The following is a 27,440-nucleotide window of genomic DNA, read 5'->3' as shown; positions in this document are numbered from 1 at the left end:
GCTTCGTCCTACATAAACCAAAAGGCCTGACCGCTGATCGCCAGACAATTGACAGCGGCAGCAAAGAGGCCGGGATCCGATGGAGAGATCGTCCTTGAGCAAGTTCTCCGACTGCTTCACTTGCGACTCTCTGCTTCACCAGGGCAATGTGCACTCCGGCGACGCCGGCGGCGGCGGCGGCGGGGACAAGCCCAAGCTGGAGAAGAGGGAGCCGCAGGGGTGGAAGTGCATGCCTTACATTATCGGTATCTGTTTCTTCGATCGATTTCCATAAAAATGCTTTCTATGGGGCTCGATAGCTCGGCAGCGACCTCCGGAGCTGATTTTGCTTGCGCAGGAAACGAGAGCTTCGAGAGGGTGGCGTCGTACGGGCTGACGGCCAACTTGACGGTGTACCTGGTGAGGCGCTTCCACGTCCAGCAGGTGGCGGCGGCCAACATCGTCAACATCTTCTCCGGCACCACCAACTTCGCTCCGCTCGTCGGCGCCTTCGTCTCCGACGCCTACTGCGGCCGCTTCCGCACACTCGCATACTCCTCCATCGCCACCTTCCTGGTACGCTTCATCCTCCACCTCTCCTTCTTCCTCCTTCTTCTTCGCTTGAGAATTGAAAGCTCCATTTCCTCCTCTAATTACCCCCAATTTTAACAATTCTACGATTGAAACAGATCTAATCATGCTGCAGCTAAATCAAAGAAATTCAATTCATTTTTATTCCTCGTTATCATCTTCCTTTCACTGTTGGCTTGCAAAACACATTCATGAAATGACAGCACTCCATATTTCCCCATGTAAACGATCAATAATTGGGAGGGAGGGATGGAGGTGGGGATTCATCACATGACTTTTGATGCTCACGCTGTCCATGATTACAGTCTCGAGATAACACAATTAGACGTAAAAAGCCACCTCTGTTTCAGGTCAAATCTTTAACAACAGCGTTTTCCCACATGATCATCTACCTGTTTTGCCCCAGTGTCTGCGTCTGCAAAAGGGAAAGAAGAGTAGCTTGGCATTAATGACAACAGTTCCAAAACTTAAATGGAGGGCCTGCCCTATTACACTTGTAGATGGGAACATTAATGAGAACATCCTTGTAGTTTTTCTTCTCTCTTTTTTTCAGAACATAAGGAAAATTGAATGAGCCATGACTACTGGACATGCAACACTTGACTTTGAATTTAGATTTGGGAACTCACTCTGCCTAGCTGTCTCTCTGTGTGAGAGAAACTTACGCTGGAGGGCATGAACTCCTCGTGAACTAAAACAAGGCAATAGCATGCATCACATGACCCCTGTACTATTTTAACTTTAGGAACTAGGGACTTTATCTGTTTGTACTGATATATATAATGGTGCATGGGGGTGCATAATTTTGCTACCCCTCCTCCCACATGGCATGTTCATCTATCTTGTTTTCTGAATTTGAGATTTTCCATTCCTTTGGAAGAGGCTGGTCAAATTTTAAATTGAGTAAACAGTGTTGTCTTTCTACTACATGATCAAAATTCTCTTGGTTTAATGAGCTTTAAGGCACAAGTTAATTCATTTTGGAGAAAAGTATACTGAAAGATCTATAAGAGTTCGAGTATTAGTTTTTGGAATTTAGAATTTAGGCATTGGAGGATGCTTCAATGGAGAATTAGGAGCATTCCCTTACAATAAGTGCTTTTGGAAGGACTTTTTAATTATTAACCTTTTGATTGGGTAGCAAGCTAAGGAATTTCCATTAAGTTATTTTCTTTGTAGTTTTGGTTGATACATCCTTTAAGAGATGATTCTTCGTCTTCTTTCAAATGGTGGAAAAAATATGCTTGTTCATGCCATGCCAACCTTAGTCATCTCGAGTGACAAGAGGGAAGAAAATACTAAGAAAGGGAAAAGAAGAAAGGAAGGAAAGAGTTATTTAAAACTAAACTTAGCCTTGTTACTTTTCATTCTCGTCCTCTTCCTCTATAGATTTTGGTCAATTATTGGTGACAAAGATGACAAGAGCCCACACAGTGTTGATTGACCCTCAGTGAAGGCAAAATAAGTAATGTGTTATCCCAAAGGATCTACCAAAAGCTCATATGAACCCTAAAGTCTCAAGTAGTGTTTGTTTATCTTGGGCAGGCCATCATGCATATAGAAGGCATAGATGAGTGTTTAACAAAGAATATGGTGAACTATCTAATAAAATGATCCATCAACTTATCCTCTAGATGCCATAAGGACTAACTAGAGATATCCTCTTTAGATGATAAATGAGTATCTGAACATGTAGAAACTAACAAATAATTCAGGCACTAGAGATAAAAAGGACTAGCTATCTCAAGGAAACAATGGGAACTTGTAGGACAGCAGGCCACAACACTGCTACTCAGTGATTCTTTGCATGGTCTTGAGAAAACATGAAACATGAATCAGTTTGGTGTTCCCATGGCCAACTAGTCTATCATGTCCTTGAAGTTAATAGAACTCTGATTTCGATCAAATTGGCATACACATCCTATCAGATTTAGCTAGCTAGTACTTCTCTAAATTAACACCCTCTAAGATAACCGTGACTTATTACTGCCCTATTAACTAGTTATATTTCTTTCCTTAAATTTTTTGAGGTTTTGTGTTTGGAAAATAGATAGAACTCTCAAAATGATGACTCTTCCATGTGAAGATCTTGATGTTGTTGCTATATATAGCCAAACCTCAAGGTCCTCTATGGAGGATCTATAATTGTGATCGTCAGTGTAATGAATTGGCTTTTTACTATTAGTTTTTGCTTATTGTCTTATTGGTTCAGGGCATGGTGATCCTGACGCTCACTGCAGTAATTCCTCAACTCCGGCCGCCAAGCTGCTCCACGGCGGCCGAGCAAGTAGGGGGATGCATAGGCCCCTCCCACCTCCAGCTAGCTGTCCTCTTCCTCTCCCTTGCCTTACTCATCGTTGGCTCCGGCGGAGTCCGTCCCTGCAGCCTTCCCTTCGGCGTCGACCAATTCAGCCGCGACACCGAGCAGGGGCGGCGCGGCCTGAATAGCTTCTTCAACTGGTACTATTGCACCTCCACCGCCGCGGTGGTGGTAGCGATGACGGCGGTTGTGTACGTGCAAGACAGCATCAGCTGGCCCATCGGCTTTGGCATCCCCACCGGGCTGATGCTGCTGTCCATCGCCTTATTCTTCGCCGGCATCAGGTACTACGTCTACGTGGCCCCGGAGGGCAGCGTCTTCTCCGGCATCGCGCAGGTCTTCGTGGCCGCCGTCCGGAAGCGGAACCTTGCGCTCCCGGCGCCGGACGATGCGGCGGCGCAGGAGAAGCTCTTGTTCCACAACACGGGGAGGAAGAGTGCCAGGGCGATGAATCTTCCACTCACACTTCAGTTCAGGTACGATTGTTAATATAAAAATGCTTTATATATATAATATTTTTAATTAAATTACATTATTTTATTTAACACTATTCTATAATTGATTTTTTTCTAAAATGTTGATGATATTAGAAAATTTTCTAGAAGATTTTTTTAAAAATTTTATTAAATAATAGGGGTATTTTATGTATAGTTTATAGATTATAAGAGAAATGATATACTGCGCGACCTGTGCTGCACGACTTCGTGAGCGATACAGTCGATCCACTGTCTTGTCGTCGCCCTCGCCGTGTCGTCCGACCACTGTCGGCCGCCGGCCTGGGCATGATCGACGCGCCACTCGCCGACGCTTCGGTCGGTGTCGGATTCCGATCCGGATTGTGATCGGAATCACGAATTTGATCGGAACGCGATCGGCAGTGGCGCGCGTCGATTCCGGCCAAATCACGATCGGATTCCGACCAAATCACGATCGGAGATCGGTCGAGGAAGGACCGACATCGCACGCGGGTCCTCCCTCGGCCGATCTCCGATCGCGATTTGGTCAGAATCTGGCGCATGCTAGTCCTTCCTCGGCCGGTCTCTGATCGTGATTTGGCTGGAATCGATCGTGATTTATTCGGAAATCGGCGTGCACTACTGCCGACCACATTTCCGGCCAAATTGCATCGGATTCCGGCCACAATCCGGCCGGAATCCGACGTCGGCCGACACGCTAGCGAGCGGCGCGTCGATCGCGCTCGAGGCCGACGGTCGGCGGTGGTCGGACGGCGCGGCGAGGGCGGCGGCAGCAAAACACTGTGTATTCTCATATTTGGACAGTCAGATCTGGCGCGCAATCGTACATGGACGGTGAATTCTGTGTTGCTCACAGGCGCGTAAAAAATCGTCACGCAATATATCAAATCTATAGATTATAAAAGCCAAACTATATTTTAAATGACGGAGGGTCAAAATGAAAAGAAAAATAAAGTATGGGGTAAAAACGAAATTATACGTGTTCTGTTTTCAGGTTCTTGAACAGAGCTGCGATCATATGCGAGGGCGAAGTGAAGGAGGACGGCGGCGCCGCCAACCCGTGGCGCCTCTGCAGCGTGCAGCAGATCGAAGAGGTGAAATGCCTGATCCGCATCGTCCCCATTTGGGCCTCCGGCATCATCTGCTTCCTCGCCCTGACGCAGCAATGGACCTTCGCGGTGCTCCAGTCCCTCACAATGGACCGCCACCTCGGCCACAGCTTTCAGGTACCTCCGGGCTCCGTCCCCATCATCGCCCTCGTCGCCCTTGCCCTCTTCATCCCCGTATACGACCGCCTCCTCGTCCCCGTCGCCCGCCGGATCACCGGCATCGACAGCGGCATCACCCTCCTCCAGCGCCAGGGAACAGGGATGGTCATCGGCGTCGCATCGATGGCGGTGGCCGGGCTCGTGGAGAAGAAAAGGAGAGACTCCGCGCTGGCCCACGGCGGCGTCTCCTCGCCGCTGTCGGCCATGTTGCTGGCTCCGCAGCTGTGCCTCGTGGGCGTGGCTGAGGCGTTCAACGCGGTGGGACAGATCGAGTTCTACAACCGGCAGTTCCCGGAGCACATGCAGGCCCTCGCCGGCTCCCTCTTCTACTGCACCCTCGCCGGCGCCAACTACCTCAGCGCGGTGCTCATCGCCGTCGTCCAGAAGAGAACCAGTTGGCTGGACAACAACCTCAACCAGGGGCGAGTGGATTACTACTACTACACCATCGGCGTCTTGGGCGCCATCAATTTCCTATACTTCTTGGTGTGCGCGCATTACTATCGCTACAAGGGAACTCCGGAGGCGGCCGCAAGCGACAAGGATGGCCATGGCGCCGCCGAAGGCAGCAGCACTGTCTGAATTGAGAAGCCTACTTGAGTCCTCGAGGAGGAAGAGGTGTAATTGTTTGCTATATTTATAGACAGATTGAAGCTTGTAAGTCGTTCAAACTGAAGAAAAAGTAACCCAATTCGTGTGTATTTGTGTGTGACTCCACCCAAGGCAACAAGGGTAAGAAAAGAACCCCCAAAAAAAGAGAGAAGAGTGTTCTGTGTTGTATAAAATACAGTATATGGTTACCAAGGAAACAAATGAGTATATTATTGCTTTTATCTATTTAAATGTATCAATTGACTATTGCTTATCATTCTTCACTGATGTGGCGGAGATGACACGGACATGATCAATGTTCCTGTCTGAGATCGTGGTCTGATGAATCAACATGAATGAATGTTGAGACGGAGAAGAAGGTGGTGTTGTTGATGATGAAGACGTCAAAGATCTGCAACACTCGAAGCAAGGGTCAAGATGGGCACCGAGATTGGATTTGGCATGATTACTCTGATGCTCAAGTTAATACAGAGGCTATGAAAATTAAAAAGTAGTAGAATAATGGAAGAAGAAGATTGGGCTGATCCACCGGCATGTACCTTTTCTAGGGTTTATATAGTTATCCGAAAAACATCTCCACGTTAGAGCCAATGAGGAAATCAGATCTGACAGCCGTTGATGACCACTCCATTCATTGGACGGCAATGTGTTTGATGGAAGACATTTGGGAGACCAACTTTGACAATAACATAACTGCCTCGCCATACCCACGATGCCACACATTTTGAAATATTCACTGTCGTTGTCCATTTCAGAAATGATCGAACTAAGGAGTCAGGTGGTTGGTGTTGAGGGAGTCAGGTGGTCGAGTCGAAGGAGTGAGATAGCCAGTGTTGAAGAATCAAAGAGTCTGAGTTTTTTGGAATCGAGGGAGTCAGATAGTTGGGTAGTCGATGTTGAATGACCTTAGTCCTTTGGAGTCGGGTAAGTCGAGCTAGTGGAATCAAGGAGTCTATGTCCTCTGGAGTTGGGTAAGTCGAGCTGATGGAATCAAGAAGTGAGCCTTCTGAAATCGAGTGAGCCAACATGATGGAGTTGAGTGGCTTGACTCCTTTGGAGTCAGGTAAGCCGAGCTGGTGGAATCAAGGAGTCCAAGATCTCTAGAGTCGAGTGAGCCCAGCTAATGGAGTTGAGTGGCGTCAAGCTGAAGGAGTCAGGTGATTGTTTTGATTTGCATTTATGCTTTGACTTGAACCTCCACGTAGGCTTGATTATTGACTTGACTCTGTCATGTACAGGTCTCTTATCCATTGTATTATAAGCCTCCCCCAAGTCTAATTGAAAGAGGCCTAAGTTTGTCCAGCTGATTAGACTGAGACAATTGCGATCTAGCTGCCAACCCGTACTAAGGGATAACGTGGCATTAAGTTTCTGCTGCCTTACCCCCCAATGCCTTGGTAACACAAGATTCATACGTTATTAATGTGGGTGATACATGAGATGACGTATCATTTCTGAGTTCAACATGTCAATTCTAATCATAAATGCTGGTTAGTCCAAAGTTGATATGTGTTAAGGCTATGTCGAATGTTCGGCTCGAGACAACTTTGAAATTCTATCGATTCGGATGTGGGATCTAAGGCTCAGAGTGGTAGTTTGCCTTTTTGATTGCCACATCCAACGGTTGATGAGCTCGATTCGAATTAGTCCAAGTCACGTTCGAGTCAAGCTACTTTCAAATTCGGATGCGATACAATGGTTATAATGGCATTAGATGTAAAAGGGTGTGTCCTTTGGTGAATATGAAGGAGGAACATCTTTTAAGAAGTCTGACCACCCTTTATTCTCTATATAAGTAATGATGACAACATCAAGAGGGACATGGGAAGATATTGTTTCACTTCTTTGCTATTTCCTCTCTCAAACTCTCCTTTAGAATTTGATTTAAGGGTTTAGGGGTCTCACAAAGGTCCACCTCGACCTCCTTTTTAACATTTTTCAATTTCCTTTATCAATTGATCACTATTAAAAATCTTCATTGGAGTCGGACAATTTCTCACTAGGTGCCTCACAATCCTTGTGTTGCTAGACTTGACAAATGCTGACTCAAGATAAGCTGACCCGATATAAGCCAACCCAAGAGGAGCCGATCTGATGCACATCGTACCTACCAAAAGAACTCGACTGTAAATACATCGAGGAGTCAGTCCATCCCATGATATTGGTCAGATCAATCACCAAACTAGAGATTCATTTCATGCAATTTAATCTTTTCAAATTGTTTCATTTATGAAAAAACAAAACAAAACTGATGCAACCCTAGTAAACTCGATCAGGTTGTGACTCTATCTTGGTCTTGTATGTTGGCCAACACTCTCCATGACAATAGGGCTCCACCAAGCTCCGACCTCCTCTACCCGCATGACCATAATGATTCCTAGACAACAGGAAATTTTGGACGAGCAAGCTCTCTCTGACCTCAACCTTTGACATCAATTGATGCGAGACCGACCCTAGCGAAACTACTTACTTAGAGAGTGACACCTACATAACCGCTCGATAGTGCCAGGAGTACAGATCAACGATTGTTGCCCCTAACACCACGGAATTTGCTTGTGTGGCGGTTTACATGGACCTTCCACTTTTGCGACTATATAAGAGCCCGCGAAGGTAAATGAATTTATGATTTTCTTCTCTTGCATGAAGGCTAATCCTCTTCGTCTTCTTTGAGCTCTTTTGCTTTCTCGCGCGTGCATGCACGTGAGCTTCACACCTCAATCCATCGTTGACTTAACCGTCAGAGGGGTGCCGATAGGGGTAAGCAAAGATTCGGTTAAATTGAATAAACCGATCGAACCGACCAAATTTAAAAATTTAGTTCGGTTATTTTGAAATTTTGATTATTATTTTCTAAAAAATTGATTAATTCGGTTAATTCAGTTTGGTTTCAATTTTAAAATTTCTTATTCAGTTAAATCAAATAAATCAAATTAATCAAAATAAAAAAATATTTTATAAATTTCTAAGTACGTATACTTATAAATCCCTAACTAATTGATAAATTTTTCATAATATTAAAAAATTTAATTATTTTGGTTAATTCGGTCGAAAATTGAATTAATCGATATTTTATTAGTTCGATTTGTTTGATTTTTATTTGAAAATTCAATTGGTTCGGTTAGTTCAAAAAAATTCGGTTCAATTCGATTTCGATTAATTCAGTTCAGTTTAGTTCAATTTGATTTTAACCGAATACTCAATCCTAAGTGCTGATAACGTCAACCCCCAGTTGATCATCTTTGATTCGCAAGACACCGAGAGTGAATCCATGGAGAGTTGGATCCGAGCGGATGAAGAACACCATCAAAAACAAAATAAAAAGGTTGTTCCATGTGCCCAGGCATTGAAATTGTTGGAGCAACGGAGGATTTTGGATCTATTTAATAAACAGAAATAGTAGGTTTATTGTCTAGAAAACACTAAACACTTTTCCCGATAATAATCTCTTTTCTAATGAGCTTTATCAATTAACACAATTTCATTTTATTTTTTAAAAATAATTGATAACACTTAATAACATTATATTTTAATTTTTAAACTCCTATTACAAACAATTTTTAAATTTCTTAATTCAAAAAAAAAAAGATAATAGACTGACATGATTCACTAGTAAAAGACTTAGTGTGCATCTACCTAATATTAAAAAAAAAACCCTTTCAACTAATTAATTTATTTTATTAAATCTAACTTAATTGACTTATTTTATTAATTTCTATTTAAGTTTTAGAATAATAATAGACTGAGCTAAAATGAGCTAGTCCATTTCTCAAATTCATCTAAATATTAAAATAAAAATGACAATTATATTTCTAATTATATTGTCCTTTATTAAAACAGAACATATAAAATGCAATACATGTACAATTTCTATTTTTTTTTAAAAAAAATCCTTTATATTTCTCAAGTTATTTTCATTGCTTGTCCATTTCAATTCCTTTCATAGTGGCATCCATGCCTCGAGTAGTTGACGTATTAATTGACACTATGAACCATATACCAACTATATATTTTTATCATATTAAATGAATAATGTTTGAAGTCATAAATATTGGAATGCCCCTTTGCAATGGCAAGAGACATTATTTTCTGTGGTGTCCTTATTATATAGGTGGCTCTCCCTAGATTGATGATTTTAATATATAACCTTACTTTCATATTGTTCTACAGATAATAATGAATGGAATTTGGATTGGAGTCCATTTTCTCCCTCTCCATTATCATTTATTATTTTCATACTCATCTCCCTCCTCAGGTATTTAACTTTTATTCTCATTTTCATATCCATAAGAGGATGGATATCTCTTTATACCCATCAAAAAATTAGATATCTTCTATACTAATAATTTTTTTTATTTTATCTCACTACCATCATTTAACAAAAATATATTAGAATTAATATCATATCTAAAAAAATATAATTCAACAAAAATAAATTAAGCATCTATAGGTTACGAGGAGAGAATATAATTACGAGGAGGAGAAGGAAAAGATCATATTTATTTTTTCTTTAATTGATCACTAATGAAATGAAAAAAAAAATTAGTGGGTGTATTATTTAATCGAGTATTCAAGTCGGATACAAATAATTTTATTGGATCTGTCTTCCATACCGTATAGTAAAAATCTTTATACTTAATTACTCGATTATTTAATCAGATCTAAAAAAATTCCTTCATACTTTTTTCCGTTTGAGTCAGGTATTAAATTCTCCGTTACATTTGAAAGAAATTATCATATGTGTTCCTCATGTATTTTCTCAAATTATTTATTATAATTCTTTAATCAATTGGATATGTATAATCTTTTTTTTTCACGTATGAAACTTTGAATTTTTCTCAATGAAAATTATTGTGATATTATATTTTAGATTTGGCAATTCCTAAAATATTATATAGTATCAAAGATTTTCTCAGTTATTTGTATAATAAATACGTGGCTCCAAGTATTAGCGGATTTGCACGTATGAAGTGACATGATAACAGCTTATTTGGAGCTATTTTTAGTAAAGAGATTTCATTAGATGCAAATTCAAAATCCAATTAAAAAAATAAACATCATTAAATGTTAATAATATTTTTAAAATAATGATTTTTATATTGTAAAATTTTAATTAATTCTATATCTAAAAATACATTATTTTAGTAATTTATTAAAATTATTCCATATACTAGCTTCGGCAAAAGTATTGCAAATAATTTTAATTAAATTATTATATATTATAGTAATTTTATCCTTAATTATTATAATAAATTAAAGTAATTTTGGTACTTTTGAAATTAAATAAAAATAAAAATGCTATTTTGATTTTTTTTAATATAAATTTTTTTATGTGATAATAATTTTGATTTCTGTCTAAATTATTTTATCATAAATTATTTTGGATAAAAATTTAAAAGAGCATCCAAATTAAGATAAATATTATATCATCTGAGTGTTTCTTTTTTCAAAATAAGTCAAATCCAAAAAGCTACTGAGTAATTTCTATTACGTATAAAAACTACTTAATAATTACTATAAAATATTTAAAGTAATTTTAAAAATTAAGGTTCAATGTTATTGTTGAAGATATCGAGTGACTTTTATAATATGTAGAAGCTATCGAGTAACTACTATAACGCGTTTAGAGTGAATTTAAGAATTAAAATTTAACGTCGAGTAACTTTTACAACGTAAAATAACTATTGATTAATTTTTACATGTTATAAATTCTAAATTATAAACTCACTCTAAATATTTTATAATAATTATTAAATAAATTTTTATATATTAACAGCAATTCAATAATTTTTATACATGGTGAAAGTTATTCTACATAGAAACTATATAATAGTTTCTACAGTAACTCTCAATTAAAAGGTATTTTTAAAATAAAATCACAGAAAAGATTTATAAAATTTAGGACGTATATTTGATTTTTGTCTAATTATTTTTTCGAGAAAGGGAGAGAGAGCGGCGTTTACCCGCGGGACCCACTCGTTCCGCGGCTCAAAAAGACATGGGCAAACATTCAGGGGAATTTCTTCGGTACGATTAGGTGTACTGAAACACTGGTCCGGAAGCCGTGGTGTACGGTAACACACACAAGGTGGTGAGACGGATCCTGGAGCGCCATTGATGGCGTCGGTTAGTTTCTCTACTCTGATCGAAGGTTGAGTTGCGTTGGAGCCGTGGAGGTGGAGATGTACCTGCAATGCAGCTGCTCCGTTATCTTTAATGTTTACTCATCTCTCCGATGGATTTGGTCCCAAGCCTAATCTTTGCTGTTTGTTTTTGGTATCTTTCTGCGTGGGCGGTGAGTCCGTCTGTCTGAGATAGACTCATTGGAGAGGAGGGAGTCTTGTCATGTGGCTGAAGCCAGCAAAGATGCTGCTGGTTGTCTGATCTACCCTTCTTCTTCCTTTTCATCGCCTTTCCCTCTTTTCCTGTATAAAAAAAGGCCTTTTGGGCTGTCTTTTCGGCGCTCTGTTCCACTTCACCCGATTTTTACTCTTGGTCTTGTTCTTCTTCTGGTTTGGGGAGCAGCAACAGAGGTTTGGAACGTTGGGAGGGGTGGGGAACGAGAAAGGAGCGATTTTGGCTGCAGGTGGGAGGACGGGAGAGGATGGGGAAACGAGGAAGGTCTCAAAGAGAGTGTTGATATGGAGGCTCTGCTCAAGGAAGCTGTCGATCTGGTATTTTTTCGCTTCGTTTTCTAAAAAAAAAAATGGCCTTCTCGCGTTGATCTCTCCCATTGTTGTGCTCGCTTTTGAGAACTGTTTGTGACGAATCTTTGCTTGGTGGCATTTGCAGGAGAACATTCCATTGGAGGAAGTGTTTGAGAATTTGAGATGTACCCGGGAGGGTCTCACCACGCAGCAGGCGGAGGAGCGCCTCGCCATCTTCGGCCACAATAAGCTCGAGGAGAAGAAGGTGCTGCATATCTCCGTTTGTAAAAATCCTTTGTTGGTTGTAGAAAGAGGAAAACTATCTTTTCTTTTCTTTTAATTCTACTCTTTGTTTTGTGTGGCTGCTTTCAGGAGAGCAAGTTCCTGAAGTTTTTGGGATTCATGTGGAACCCTTTGTCCTGGGTTATGGAGGCGGCCGCCATCATGGCCATCGCGCTTGCCAATGGAGGGGTATGGACGCTTACCATAGCAATCAAACTCTTCTTCCCGCACTTTTTTTTTGTCCCCTTGATTTCACTTTTCATTTTTCTTTTCTTTGACAGGGGAAACCTCCAGATTGGCAGGACTTTGTTGGTATCATAACCCTGCTGGTCATCAACTCGACCATTAGTTTCATTGAGGAGAACAATGCTGGCAATGCTGCTGCTGCCCTCATGGCACGCCTTGCTCCTAAAGCTAAGGTTGGAATTGACTCTATATCCCCCTTCAACGTTTTACCGTTCTTGTCCTTTTTTTTTTCACTTCGTCTTCTTTTTGCGAATGAAAGATTGCCTAATTCCAGAAGGTTCGTCACAACTTGAGCTGAAGATTTTTTACTTGTATATGAAAAATTCAGGTCCTTAGAGATGGTCGGTGGAGTGAGGAGGAAGCTGCCATCCTCGTCCCCGGGGATATTATTAGTATCAAGCTTGGAGACATCATCCCTGCAGATGCCCGTCTGCTTGAAGGAGATCCTTTGAAGATAGATCAGGTTCTTGAATTTTGGTTCCTTCATCCCTAACTCCAGATGAAGTATTATTTTGATTATGTAGTCAAATTCTTCTTTTTGATCTGTGTCTTTTAATGCCATTTTGATAGAGTGCACTTACTGGGGAGTCATTACCTGTCACCAAAGGCCCCGGCGATGGTGTGTATTCGGGTTCCACTTGCAAGCAAGGTGAGATTGAAGCTGTTGTCATTGCTACAGGCGTACATACCTTTTTTGGCAAAGCTGCACATCTAGTGGACTCCACCAACCAAGTTGGTCACTTTCAAAAGGCAAGTTCTACAACTATATATTTCAAAATTTTCCTTGTGAATTTAGCTTTCGATAATTTTGATACTGTTACCATCATTTTAGCACTTACATTAACAGATTGTATTTGCAGGTCTTGACAGCTATTGGGAATTTCTGCATTTGCTCAATTGCAGTTGGAATGTTTGTAGAAATAATTGTGATGTATCCTATTCAGCACCGAGCCTATCGTCCTGGAATTGACAATCTTTTGGTTCTTCTCATTGGAGGAATTCCCATAGCTATGCCTACTGTGCTTTCAGTTACAATGGCAATTGGTTCACATCGCTTAGCCCAGCAGGTTTGTGAAAGCCATTTGTCACTTTGTTTTCTTTTGTGCCTTGTGAGTGATAGGTTCCCTCCACCACATACAAAATAAACCACCTGATAGAAATTGAACTTCTGTGATCCTTCTCCAGTAGCCTCAATCAAGAGATGTGCAGATTGTGACCTTGATGGCTTCACATGTTTCTTAGGGTTGATTATAAGAACACACCATGAGTCTCAAATATTTGGGTGTTTGCTTGCTACATGAATCTTCTTAGTGTCAATTATCTCCATTGAATTATAAGAAAAGAATCCAGTAACAAAAATGTTAATGTTTTGGACTCATAGAAGCGTTTACAATGCAAGAGAAAGTACCCTACAGATCACAGGAATACAGGCAGGAGTTGATGAAATGTTGACAGTGAAGTTAAAGAAAGGCCATTGCAATTTAAAGAGATATGCAGATGAGGGAATGGGTAGTTGCTCAGATGAATTGAACTTTTAAGAATTACCTAGGGAACCTTTGTAAATCATCCAAAATGCTTGTGTAGAATTGTTTGATTCAGTTTGGAACTGATGCAGGGCGCTATCACAAAGAGGATGACCGCAATTGAAGAAATGGCTGGGATGGACGTGCTATGCAGTGATAAGACTGGCACACTTACTTTGAACAAGCTCACTGTAGATAAGAACCTTATTGAGGTATTTGTTTGATTTCCTTATCAGAAAAATGCTGTCATCTATTGATTTATCCTTTTATGATCCTTTGTACTTACAAATATCACGTGTTACTCAGGTCTTCTCCAAAGGTGTAAGCCAGGACACTGTGATTTTGATGGCTGCTAGAGCCTCGAGGACCGAAAATCAAGATGCTATAGACACTGCTATTGTTGGGATGCTTGCTGATCCGATGGAGGTTAGCTATTTTTTCTTCATAATCATATCTACCAGATTATGTAGACCTTTACATTGCTTTCCTTGCCCGTGTAATATTGATCTTCTTCCTTCTATTGGTATGTTAAAAAGGCACGGGCTGGTATTCAAGAGATTCATTTTCTGCCATTTAATCCTACTGACAAGAGAACTGCTTTAACTTATATTGATACTGAGGGGAAAACATATCGAGTTAGCAAAGGTGCGCCAGAACAGGTACAAACCTCAGCCTCCTGTGATTTTGTTAGTAACTTCAAATCGACATATGACTGGATAGCTGTTTTTCTATTGTGCTTTAGATTTTGAATCTCGCGCACAATAAGTCTGAGATAGAGCAAAGGGCCCATGCTGTTATTGACAAGTTTGCTGAGCGTGGATTACGGTCACTTGCTGTTGCATATCAGGTAGAAAATAAAAACAAAAAAGCTTTCTTTTGACTGGTAAACTTCCTGTGGTTTTTAATTGTAATTCTTTACAGGAAGTTCCAGATGGAAGAAAAGAGAGCCCAGGAGGTCCGTGGCAATTCATTGGTCTCTTGCCACTCTTTGATCCCCCGAGACATGACAGTGCAGAAACAATTCGTAGGGCATTGAATCTTGGTGTCAATGTAAAAATGATTACGGGTATGCTTTCTGCTGTAAAAGGTCATTCTTTCTTTCGGCTTTTGCTTCCCTTTGACTACACAATTTAGTTGCTTTTAGGGATTTTTGCTGGAGAAATTAGTTTAGTTTAAGCATTCTGTTGAAATTTTTTTTTGACAGTATCATCTTGACATAGCTGTGAGATGATATGAATACAAATGTCATCTAATTGGACTAATGCATTCCATTGCACATATTCAACCAAGCTTCTACCTGACAAAATGTATCACAGAGATACTCTGAATTAGCATAAGTATAGTTCTCAGTGAGTCTGCAAAGATAATTGGAGTGGTAATAAGTGGTCATCTGTACATCCTTGGGGTGTTGGCTATCTTTAGTATTGGACAATGCAGTTTCCTTTTCAATTCATACAGAGAAGCTGTTATTCAATCAATGTGTCACTAGAAGGATTGTTTTGCCTGAAAAATGGTAGGGTCATCATTGCCTAACAATCAGGATGTATTTCTGATTGGATCAGCACTTTCTGCCTGTCATATGTGTACCTCTTGTCCAGACCTCATATGAAGCTTCTTTGGTTTTCTTAATTCTTGACTGAAACAATCAAAGCCAGTTCCTGATTTGGATGGGATTGTTGAATAACGGAAAGATTGCAGACATGTCAGTCCGGTTTGGTTTCCAACCATCAATCTTATGATAATGACTCCCCAAAAGGGCAATTGCCTTGGAGAAACACTTAACTTTTTATCTATAAAGTTTCAGATTGGCATTTTATTCTTTCCACCACCTCCTGAATTCTGTTTGATTGGTTCATGTTAGGTCACCTTCTTGTGTTGCTGAAGTGTGTAGTGCTGAATATTACTTATTTTCCCCACTTCTATGAATTTCATGAATGTATTGGATAGTTAGGGAAGAAAAGTTCAGTAACTTACCTCATACAAATTAATAAGCTTTTAGTTCGTGTAGCCATTTTCTATTAGAGCAGCATATTATTTACACTAATAAAAAATACAGAAAAATGAAGGTACATTTGTCATGTTATATCATATTTTTATTTTTAACATCTAATCGATCATTCAAAATATTTCTACTACTAATAGAAATGATCTTTGCTATAGAATTGCCAGTTCAGTGAGGTTCTCTTTGTCGTTTTAATTTTTTATCTTCCAAAGGGGTTGAGAAAATGCCAATTCATGCACCCTCTGTTGTGCAAAACTAGAGATATTATTCATTGTTGTATTTTTTACTAGTATTACATTTTTTTTCCCATTAACTGTCTAGAGATGGAGCCATTGATATTAGTTCAGCTACTATAATTGGAATGAGTACATGTTATCTACTTTTCATACCTGTTCTGTCCTAGTAATTGCAAATGAAACAATTGTAGTGTTGGTTAATGCATTATAATATCTTGACTCAAAATTTTCTCCATAAGGTGATCAACTGGCAATTGGAAAGGAAACTGGCCGTCGTTTGGGGATGGGTACTAATATGTATCCTTCGTCTGCTTTACTGGGACAGAACAAGGATGAGTCGATTGCTGCTTTGCCAATCGATGAATTAATCGAAAAGGCTGATGGTTTTGCTGGTGTATTTCCAGGTATCCTTGAAGTTCTTTACTGCAACAAGATTCTCACATTATTCCAAAAGATGAACATAAAAACACATCTATTTTTTCAGAGCACAAGTATGAAATTGTTAAGCGCTTGCAAGCAAGGAAGCATATTTGTGGTATGACTGGTGATGGAGTAAATGATGCTCCGGCTCTTAAGAAGGCTGATATTGGAATTGCAGTTGCAGATGCAACTGATGCAGCTCGAAGTGCATCTGATATTGTACTCACTGAGCCTGGTCTGAGTGTTATTATCAGTGCTGTCCTTACTAGTCGTGCGATCTTCCAGCGTATGAAAAATTATACCGTATGTGCACACACTTCTCAGTCAGCATTATTGCCAATCTGACATTATCAAATTACAATCTAATTACTAGTTTCATTTACAGATTTACGCAGTTTCCATTACAATCCGTATTGTGGTATGTTCTTTATCCTTTTTTTGGGTTTCCATCATGTATCAGGTGCTATATTATGTTCTAGCATGCATTTTAGGAAGAAAAATTGCTGTACTAACAATAATTGATCTGTCCTAATAAACAGTAAAGAGATTTTGCTATTGTCCAGGTGAACTCAGGATGGCATGTTTTTTAGATTTTTTTTTTTTGAACATCCATAGGAATTTGGTTTCCCTGAAGTAAAAAATTAGAAAGAAAGATAAAAGAAACAAAAGATACCTTTCATCTTTTTTTTTTTTTTTAAATTTTGGCATCCATTTAGGAGCAAATATTAAAACTGTGCCTACATTGACAGCTTGGATTTATGCTTCTTGCGCTTATATGGGAGTTCGATTTCCCACCGTTTATGGTCCTTATCATTGCAATTCTCAATGACGGTAATAATGTTTTTTTCCATTTATGCACCATTGTGGTTCAGCATTTATCCTTTTATCTGTTTGTTTTGTGGTAAGTGCTATGCTTAACCTTGTAGTTCATACTTGTAATGGTTCTCCTTTGAACACAAACTCTTTTTATACGATTGTCTTCAGGCACCATTATGACCATATCAAAGGACAGAGTCAAACCATCCCCTCTTCCTGACAGTTGGAAGCTTGCTGAGATTTTTGCAACCGGAATCATTCTTGGTGGTTACTTGGCAATGATGACAGTCATTTTCTTTTGGGCTGCCTACAAGACTAATTTCTTCCCGGTAAATAACTTTATTTTTCAATTTCAAACAAAACTAGCTTTTGGATCAGGCTTTGAATGACTGAGATTTGAAGTTGTAATCTGTTGAAGTTGCCAATTAGTTTAAGAAATTGCACTAAGCTGGAATATTCTTAGTATTCCTTGACTACTTATACTAAAAAGGACTATGGGTTGGAGCTTTAATTTCCAGAACAGTTGATCGTATCTTCAAACTAACGTTGCTGTACGTGTTCATAATTGTCAGCGTATATTCCATGTCGAAAGCCTTGAAAAAACAGCCCAGGATGATTTTCAAAAGCTTGCATCTGCGGTTTACCTGCAAGTGAGCACCATTAGTCAGGCACTGATATTTGTTACAAGATCACGCAGCTGGTCTTTTGTCGAGCGACCTGGTTTCTTACTTGTCACTGCTTTCTTGGTTGCTCAGCTGGTAAAAAACGTTCCTTTAATTTTGGCAGTGTGCTTAGCTACAGATTCCTTAATCTTCTTGTTGATCTCTTACCTTGTTCAAGTGCAGATCGCTACACTGATAGCTGTTTACGCCAACTGGGGTTTTGCGGCAATCAAAGGGATCGGATGGGGATGGGCTGGTGTCATTTGGCTTTACAACATCATCTTCTATTTCCCACTAGATATTATCAAGTTCCTCATCCGCTATGCTCTGAGTGGCAAGGCTTGGGATCTCGTCATTGAACAAAGAGTAATTTATACTGAGAAACAAATTAGTACAAGTTATCACACTGAATTTTAATTAATCCAAGCTTTTCTTCTTGTAGATTGCTTTTACAAGGCAGAAGGATTTCGGGAAAGAAGCGAGGGAGCTCAAGTGGGCCCATGCTCAAAGAACATTGCATGGTCTGCAACCACCTGATACTAAGATGTTCAGCGAAAGGAGTGGCATCACAGAATTGAATCAGATGGCAGAAGAAGCAAAAAGAAGAGCTGAGATTGCAAGGTTAGTTCTATTCTCTTTCGCTCCTGCAGTCAATCTGCGACATGTTTCAGTTTTCGATTGTTTTAGCACTGATCCTTCATGTTTTCATAGTGGCTTTTTAACTGGTTTTGAAATGATACTTTGACATTAAAGTCCAACTAGTTGCTGAAATCACATCATTCCGAAGGCCACTAAATAATGTGAATTGCCTTCTTCCTGATTGGCTCATCATCCATAGAACTAGGAATCAGTGTCGCTTCCTTATTTTACACCTAGAATCTTTTCTGCCAGCCTGCCACATTCAATCTGTTTCAACATGTTGCATGCTGGTTTAATTTCCAGCTTCTTTTCAGCCAGCCTGCGACATCGATCAGTTTCAACATGTCGCATGTGGTTTCTTTAAGACCGATCTGTCATGTTCTCCTGATGCTATTTTGATTTCGAGCAAAGTTGAACAAAACAAAAATGCTACATGTGCATGTATTTCCACTGACACTTCATTCATTTTACATATGATGATACACAGATACACTAACACTACTGTAATAGCTCTATACCAAAGTCTGATACTGCATTTTTCCCCCCTTGCGATGCCGATTTTCAACCAATGAGCTGATTATATTTGTGATGTTGCTTCCTAACTTAGGCTGAGGGAGCTGCACACTCTGAAAGGACACGTCGAGTCAGTCGTAAGATTGAAGGGCTTGGACATCGACACCATTCAGCAAGCTTATACTGTGTGATCCTCCAATAATGGTAATGTTCATCAATTATGCTACTGTCCAAGAGTGAAAGTCATGTCTGTTTCTGTCACTCAAGCTGTAATCCATCCTTCTATACTCTTGACCTGAGACTTCATGTCTTTGAAACAATCTAGAAGAATCTCTATTTTCTATTCCTGCAATCTGCATTATATCAAGTGCATGCAAACGACTGTCTCCAGATCATGATTTCTTTAAAGTTTCTGATGGACAAACTTGCGTAATATATGCTAGGAAGCAACTCCATGTGATTCATTATTGCACTGATGTTTGAAGCACATGTAGGTGGATATCATTTATTGAGCTGCATGTGAGATTGTGTTTGGTTCATGCCTCTGACAGGAGTCAGCAGCTTCACAGTCTGATATGTTAAATTATGCTTAGATTTGAATTGATATTTGATAGACTGCGATCAATCTGTTTGGATTTTAAAAGTGTGTTTTTTAGGATCTTTGCAGATTGATCCTGCGGGCATTTCGAGTTGGTCAAAACAAAAGTCTTCGGGTCTGTTAGATTTTACACTTTAGATCTGTCTGATGAACAGGTCAACGTTCGTGTTTTGAGGATCTTGCCTTGGACTTCCAGAGGCAATTAAATAGATTCCATCCACATGATAGATGATATTATTATCCATATAAATTTAAATTAATTCACAATTTAATTATTATTTTAATATAATTATATTTAATAATATTTATATTTTTATATCATTAAAATTTCTATTAATACAATAACACAAATCAAGTTTAACTTCGAAAATATTTTTTTTTTCACAAAATGATCTAGTTTAAAGGTCAATAAAGTAGTCTCAATAAAAAAAATACATAAAATTAATTGTAACGTACGATTGTATCGATTTTATTTTGATTCTATCTATTCTACCGATCTTATTTTGATTTCATAGTAAAAAATAATTTTATATTAATTAAGGAGCGATTTAGTGCTTCTGAATCATATATCTAGATCTTGATTCAACAAACTAGGCCCCTCCTCATAATTATTAGAATAGCCAAAAGATATTTTTTTGATATTAATTTAATTGATAAAAATATTATATATAGAATATTTTTTATAAAAAAATTATTTAACAATTTAATTAAAATTGGTTCAACTTTATTAAATGATTGCTACTGTTTCATGATGATTTTGATCATGCTAAAATAATTTTGATAAATTAGTAAATAAATTTTTGTATAAAAATATTTTATATATGGTTTTTTTACCAATTGAACTAAAAATAATTTAATTTGCAAAAAATTTTAGATTTTTTAAAAGGACATCCTTTTGAATAAAATAATAATTAAGATGTCTTTTTAATTTTTACTATATATATATAGAAATTAATGAGATTGCGATTGATTTCACATTTATGGATCTTATTTTCATTCATCAAAAGAATTGGAAATCATATTCCCCATAACAAATGAAATGAGCACAATTAGAAGTTTAGAGACAAATGATACATATACATATAAAATTTTATTAGTTTTTCTTTTTAGATTTTCTAAGTAATGAACTCACTCTAAATGACAAGGTCGATCACAATTAATTAACTAATAATAAAATTTAATTAACTAAATCTATCTAAAATAATTAAAATTAATATTGACATTAAAAAAGATGAGATTTATGTATGGTAAACAAACTTTATCATTATTATATCATTTAGTAATAACACTTTAACATAAATTAGTAATTAAAAATTATCACCTAGGGGCAGATAAAATTAATTCCATTATTAACAGTTTTTACATTATTATTACTACAACTTTTTAGTATTAATATGTTTTTTTATCATTAATGTACTTTTTATTTTTATACACAACTAATTAAATCGATACATGTATCACAGAAAAATTTATATGTGAACATGAATATTAACAAATAAAATTTATATGTATTTAATGAATAGATAAATCGGTTGTAAAGTCTGTAACTATACTTAAAAAACTCATATATGAACAATTTATTTCATTCATATATTTATTTATTATATTTTCATTTAGAAATTTTGAAATAGGTGAAAAGCTCGCTTTTAAAATTAAACATATTTTTTGTTAAAATTAAATTAATTATGCTTGCGTGGGGCATATTACTAAATAAATTTTGTTACTTATTAATCAATAAAAAAATTATATAAAATAATATAAACTATATATATATATATATAATGAGAAGATACGAAATTATGAAAAGAATTAAGTTATAATTGCTTCTGATATATTTTTATATTTGTTATATATATCTGATATTTTTAATGATTTATTTGTTAAATAATCTTGCTTAAGAAAAATGTAGATACCTCATAAATTGTTATCATAATATTTATGATTTATTCGTTATTCTTGCATAGTAAAAACATAGACAGATGACTTAACACAATGAAGATTTAGCAACATCATCCCTATTTAAAACATAGGTATCTTCAATATTACTTAATTGATAGAAAGTTTTCTCATGTACCATTCATTCAATAATAAGATAATGTAGTTCCTGAGACAATGGTGAGATGGCTAAATCTCCCAACAACAGATCAAGTATCTATGAAATTCGAAACTCAGCTATAGTGAATTTACGAGGATTTTCTCTTAAATGAGTAGTGGATCCAAGAACATTAATTGTTAGACTGAGTTGCCATTTTACATCCATGGAGGTAGACGGATGAACCCAATAATAATAATAATAATAATAATTTATAATAATACAAACATATCTATAAGCAAACAAGATTAATATGATTTTTAAATTATTTAAAACTTGATTATTTTTTATTATTGTGAATTGGTTTCCTAAATTTTTAGGGTTATATTTTTTTGTCAGATTTAGAATTGGTCTATCTAGCCCCACCAATATCAATCCCAAATTTGAATAAAAAAAAAAGATGAGGGTTACGTGTTATATTGTCAATCAACGTGGATTTATAGATAAATATTCAATTAATAGATCCATCAAATTATTATGTTAATGTTAGATTATTTATTGAAAGGAACAGGTTATAGAGTGTCTTGGTAAGAATCGCTACGTCTTTATAAAAACTGAGATGTATAATGTTAAATATGCAAGAGTTCGTATGTAGATCCGACTATAATATATCGACAGGATCCGACTATAACATCTCAAAAACATAATATCAATTACAAAATTAAGGACCGATAGAAATTCTATCGTTAAATCCGTGTTTGGTTAACTATATATCTCTTAAAAATTATTAGTTTTTCATCTTATAACTTTAATTAAACAAATTTAATTTACATCAATACCTAATACGTCATAACAATTTTTAAATATATATATTTTAAAACTTGTAAGTGAACTTCAATTTTTTTTTTAAAGAATAAATATTCATGAGAATTTATTTATAGTCAAGTAGTCATGAAACAAATAAAGATATTGTGATTGATTTCACATGAATTTTATTTTCATTTCGTCAAAAAGATTAAAAAATTATATTCCTGATAATTAACAAATGAAATGAATACACTTACAAATTTAGAGACAAACGATATATACATAAAATATAATTTTATTTTTTTCCCCTTTTTTTAGATTTTCTATCTAAATGATAATTCTTTGTATCAAATAATTAATTAACTAATAATTTGTGTAAATGAATTTATAAATATTTTATAGTAAATTCTTAAATTCAAAATAAGTATAAAAAAAACTTGCAAACATCGTTCATCAGACATATAATTGTGATTACAAATAAGAAGTATAATTGTAAAATAATTATAACTAATATTGACAAATTGGCATAAATAAACTTCGATACATTTATTAATTATTATAAAAATCAATTATAAATAAAACAATCTAATCGGTTATGTTTCCCTTTTAAAAGAAAGACCAATTTTAACGCCCACCGTGGGGCTCGAACCCACGACCACAAGGTTAAGAGCCTTGCGCTCTACCAACTGAGCTAGACGGGCTGAATGAACTTTTAAATAAACTTTAAATAATAACATATTATATTATTCAGCAAACCTCAATGATCAATCCAGTGCTACGGCTGAGGGGCTAAATCGTTACTTCACTTCTCAGCTCATCCTTTTCAAAGTTAAACCTTATTTTTTAAACTAATTCTACAATTGATACTATTTTACTATATCTTAAAAAAATAAAGAGATATTTTGACAAATGGATAATTTACCACATTAATTGATGAGACATTTGGTATTTTTAAAATAAAGAATTTATATCCTGGATTTTTTTATTTTAAATTTTAAATTTAAACATTTTTTAGGTAATTTATACCCCAAAGTTTTATAAGAATTATTTGTAAGATTCTTACTAACTTATCCGGCTTCCACTTTCAATTGTAAATTTACGCTAGCTTATATAATTATTTGTATTAAAAAGATTTGTAAATTATAGAGAAATTTAAATTCTAATGTTTTATTAAATGCAAAATTGACGCTAACATTCATTTTAATTTAGGTATTCAACAAAAACTAGTACACTCGATATAGTATTGATATTATTTAAATAACTAAAATTTAATTGAATTAAGAATCCAATTTAGAATTATAAATTAATCGAAATTTAAATTATTAGATTTAGTTAAAAGCTAGTTTCTGTTAATGTCAAATTAACTTTCTAAACAAATATAAAATTTATTTTTAAGCTGATTAGACATGTTTTTTTTTAATTTAACCGCCAAAAGTGATTGAGGTTCAAATTAACCGCCTTTTGTAAAAAAAAAAAAAAAAAAAAATTAACCACCAAAAACTATATATACGAGAGGAAGCGGAAGAAGATTTCCTGTTCATTTGTTCTTCTTCACCGACTTTCTCCTCTTCCTTGACCACCATGCCGAGCTACACAGACGGCGTAGAGTGGTTCGACTGCGTCGAGTGCGGCGGCTTCCACTTCGCCATCACCGTCGGCGGCAAGATCGCGTTCGTCGAGCTGTTTGACGATCCCGTAGTGATCAACCCCGTCGACGACGTGGTGGAGCGCGGAGAGAAGACTGTTCTGCAAGTGACGGAGTTGGAGAGCGAGAGCACCATCGTTGATGAGAACACTGGCACATGGCTGCACTTCTTCGACGTCTATCTGGAGGACTCGCCGGCCACCTTCAGCGCTTTCGTCTCCGGCCGTCGGATCAATAGCATGACTCGCTTCAGCTGAAGCGTATATATATATTTTTAAGGCTTCGTCTCATTAATTGGCTTCGAGGGTGTTATTAATATGTGATTAATTCTTGAATCACATACGTAGTTCGAACAGATAATTAACTGTCCTCTTGTTTTGTTCTTTATGGATGTTCTTGAATAAGACTTTTTTTTTATAACTTTTGTTATTTATTTGTGTGTGGTTTTTTTTTTTTTGAAGTTCTTACATACTGAGCAATGTCTATAGACTCTGTCTCAAGATCAGGAGGAGAGTTTTCTCTCAGTGACAAAGATCTGTCGTTCTAGTTTATGTCATATTTTTTCATTGGAACCGAAAGCAGAATAGTTATATTTTCTTCAAGTTCTGCATGTTTGACTTTAAGAAAAAACAACAAAAGAAAAAATTTGTATATTAATTATCTGGTTTGGAGAGAAACAATAATTCTAAATAAATAAAAACATTTGGCTTTACAAACACTAGACTAGAAGAAAATAGGTCTTCAGAAACAGATTTTTAAAATGGAATTTAAATTTATTTCAGAGTTAGATAAATTAGAGATGGATTTACTACAAAATTACTAATTAATTTCACTTTAATAAAATATAACATTTAAAAAAAATTGAGATGAAATTTAAAATAAATTTGATACAAAATTATATATAATTTTTTATAAATAAAAATAAATATAAATTATAAACAGAATTTGAGATTGTATGATTTCTGTCAAAATATCCATTTAAAATTTAATAAAAATTTAATTAAAATCTAAGAGGTGGAGTACCCTGGTGGCCAGTGGAAAACTTAGATCCATCATTTAATTAATGCGAAATTATTTAATTATCGATGTGTCTCGGGGGGCATGGGGCTGGATTTTATAATCTCAGGAATAGTCAATGAGGCTAACTGAGATTTATTATTTTAATTATCTTAAGAGGTGGAGTGGTAATTGAGATTTATTATTTTTTTTTTACTTAAGAGGTGGAGTGGTCGAGTTGAGTTTAAACTCAATTGTCCATGTAATGTTTTTTTCCTTAAATCTTAGACTTATGCTCGAAGACCTCCTTAATTAAACAAATTTAATTGGCATCAAACTCTTGTCACCTGATTTGGGAAATTGGCACCCGACTTTTGATACCCCAACTCCTTTAAAGACTAACCTTAATTAGTATATAGCCGATTGAAAATATTCATGATAATCATGGTTACTTCATTGAGCAGTCATGAAACAAATAAAGATATTGTGATTGATTTCACATAATCTTATTTTCATTCCATCAAAAAGATTAAAAAATTATATTCCTGATAATTAACAAATGAAATGAACACACTTACAAGTTTAGAGACAAATGATATATACATAAAATATAATTTTATTTTTTTTTTCTTTTTTAGATTTTCTATCTAAATGATAATTCTCTGTATCAAATAATTAATTAACTAATAATTAGTGTAGATGAATTTATAAATATTTTATAGTAAATTCTTAAATTCAAAACAAGTAAAAAAAACTCGCAAACATCAATTCATCAGAAGACATATAATTGTAATTACAAATAAGAAGTATAATTGTAAAATAATTAAAACTAATATTGACAAATTGGCATAAATAAACTTCGATACATTTATTTTAAACAATTATTAATTATCATAAAAATCAATTATAAAAGACATATAAACAATCTAATTGGTTATATTTCCCTCTTAATTCCAAAAGAAATATCACAATTTTAACGCCCACCGTGGGGCTCGAACCCACGACCACAAGGTTAAGAGCCTTGCGCTCTACCAACTGAGCTAGACGGGCTGAATGAATTTAGCTTTTGAAATAATAAACATTATATTATTATTCAAATACCATCAATGATAATCCATGCTACGGCTGAAGGGCTAAATCGTTACTTCACTTCTCAGCTCATCCTTTTCAAAGTTAAACCTTATTTTTTACACTAATTCTACGATTGATACTATTTTACTAGGCCTTAAAAAAATAAAGAGATATTTTGATAAATGGATAATTTACAACATTAATTGATGAGACATTTGGTATTTTTAAAATAAAGAAATTATATCTTGGATTTTTTAATATTTTAAAATTTTAAATTTAAACATTTTTAGGTAATTTATACCACAAAGTTTTATAAGAATTATTTGTAAGATTCTTACTAACTTATCCGGCTTCCACTTTCAATTGTAAATTTACATTTATATAATTATTTGTATTAAAAAGATTTGTAAATTATAAGAGAAATTTAAATTCTAATGTTTTATTAAATGCAAAATTGACGCTAACATTCATATTTATTTAGGTATTCAACAAAAACTTAGTACACTCGATCTAGTATTGATATTATTTAAATAACTAAAATTTAATTGAATTAAGAATCCAATTTAGAATTGTAAATTGATCGAAATTTAAATTATTAGATTTAGTTAAAGGCTAGTTTCTGTTAATGTCAAATTAACTTTCTAAACAAATATAAAATTTATTTTTAAGCTGATTAGACATGTTTTTTTTTTAATTTAACCGCCAAAAGTGATTGAGGTTCGAATTAACCGCCTTTTGTAAAAATAAAAAAAAAAAAATTAACCACCAAAAACTATATATACGAGAGGAAGGAAGAGAAGATCTCCTATTCATTTGTTCTTCTTCTCCAAGTTTCTCCTCTTCCTTGACCACCATGCCGAGCTACACAGACGGCGTAGAGTGGTTCGACTGCGTGGAGTGCGGCGGCTTCCACTTCGCCATCACCGTCGGCGGCAAGATCGCGTTCGTCGAGCTGTTTGACGATCCCGTGGTGATCAACCCCGTCGACGAGGTGGTGGAGCGCGGAGAGAAGACTGTTCTGCAAGTGACGGAGTTGGAGAGCGAGAGCACCATCGTTGATGA

At 36.1% G+C, this 27,440-nt stretch overlaps 2 protein-coding genes and 2 non-coding genes across 5 annotated transcripts; 2 read left to right on the top strand and 2 right to left on the bottom strand.

Annotated features, from left to right (window-relative positions):
* LOC141845766 (protein NRT1/ PTR FAMILY 2.13-like) lies at positions 1–5,485 on the top strand. Its single transcript, XM_074733766.1, has 4 exons — positions 1–245; positions 338–555; positions 2,783–3,366; positions 4,361–5,485. The coding sequence occupies exons 1-4, from the start codon at positions 80–82 to the stop codon at positions 5,214–5,216; spliced, it is 1,824 nt and encodes a 607-aa protein (XP_074589867.1). The 5' UTR covers positions 1–79; the 3' UTR covers positions 5,217–5,485.
* A 6,069-nt stretch (positions 5,486–11,554) lies between these two features.
* Positions 11,555–19,576, top strand: LOC141846213 (plasma membrane ATPase 1). Of its 2 annotated transcripts, XM_074734210.1 has the most exons (21): positions 11,555–11,917; positions 12,036–12,155; positions 12,263–12,361; positions 12,454–12,591; positions 12,747–12,881; positions 12,989–13,168; positions 13,279–13,485; positions 14,034–14,153; positions 14,248–14,367; positions 14,478–14,600; positions 14,684–14,788; positions 14,863–15,007; positions 16,419–16,583; positions 16,664–16,902; positions 16,985–17,017; positions 17,349–17,430; positions 17,584–17,744; positions 17,988–18,173; positions 18,261–18,443; positions 18,520–18,698; positions 19,324–19,576. In XM_074734210.1, exons 1-21 carry the CDS (start codon positions 11,885–11,887, stop codon positions 19,418–19,420), a joined length of 2,850 nt encoding a protein of 949 aa, XP_074590311.1. In that variant the 5' UTR covers positions 11,555–11,884; the 3' UTR covers positions 19,421–19,576. The 2 variants fall into 2 exon arrangements, with proteins under 2 accessions (XP_074590311.1, XP_074590312.1); XM_074734211.1 differs by lacking the exons at positions 16,419–16,583; positions 16,664–16,902; positions 16,985–17,017; positions 17,349–17,430 and having other exon boundaries at positions 11,810–11,917.
* Positions 19,577–23,294: 3,718 nt separating this feature from the next.
* Positions 23,295–23,367, bottom strand: TRNAK-CUU (transfer RNA lysine (anticodon CUU)). Its single transcript has one exon. It is a non-coding gene; the product is annotated as a tRNA-Lys (tRNA).
* Positions 23,368–26,284: 2,917 nt separating this feature from the next.
* On the bottom strand, positions 26,285–26,357 carry TRNAK-CUU (transfer RNA lysine (anticodon CUU)). Its single transcript has one exon. It is a non-coding gene; the product is annotated as a tRNA-Lys (tRNA).
* Positions 26,358–27,440: the final 1,083 nt, after the last annotated feature.

The sequence above is a fragment of the Curcuma longa genome, chromosome 15 (assembly GCF_044706935.1).
Source record: "Curcuma longa cultivar G26 ecotype Majalengka, Jawa Barat chromosome 15, ITB_CL_G26_1.1, whole genome shotgun sequence".
Classification (NCBI taxonomy): domain Eukaryota; kingdom Viridiplantae; phylum Streptophyta; class Magnoliopsida; order Zingiberales; family Zingiberaceae; genus Curcuma; species Curcuma longa.
The sequence above is the reverse complement of the archived record's forward strand: the minus strand, read 5'-3'. Positions and strand labels throughout refer to the sequence as shown.

What these genes read in the sequence shown, in the direction of transcription:
- LOC141845766 (XM_074733766.1), top strand. Translation starts at nt 80, where the DNA reads ATGGAGAGATCGTCCTTGAGCAAGTTCTCCGACTGCTTCACTTGCGAC. An exon ending in GTGCATGCCTTACATTATCG is followed by an intron (nt 246 to 337) that starts GTATCTGTTTCT and finishes TTGCTTGCGCAG; the next exon opens with GAAACGAGAGCTTCGAGAGG. An exon ending in CCTCCATCGCCACCTTCCTG is followed by an intron (nt 556 to 2,782) that starts GTACGCTTCATC and finishes TTATTGGTTCAG; the next exon opens with GGCATGGTGATCCTGACGCT.
- LOC141846213 (XM_074734210.1), top strand. Translation starts at nt 11,885, where the DNA reads ATGGAGGCTCTGCTCAAGGAAGCTGTCGATCTG. An exon ending in GCAAAGGTGCGCCAGAACAG is followed by an intron (nt 14,601 to 14,683) that starts GTACAAACCTCA and finishes ATTGTGCTTTAG; the next exon opens with ATTTTGAATCTCGCGCACAA. An exon ending in ACAAGACTAATTTCTTCCCG is followed by an intron (nt 17,745 to 17,987) that starts GTAAATAACTTT and finishes CATAATTGTCAG; the next exon opens with CGTATATTCCATGTCGAAAG.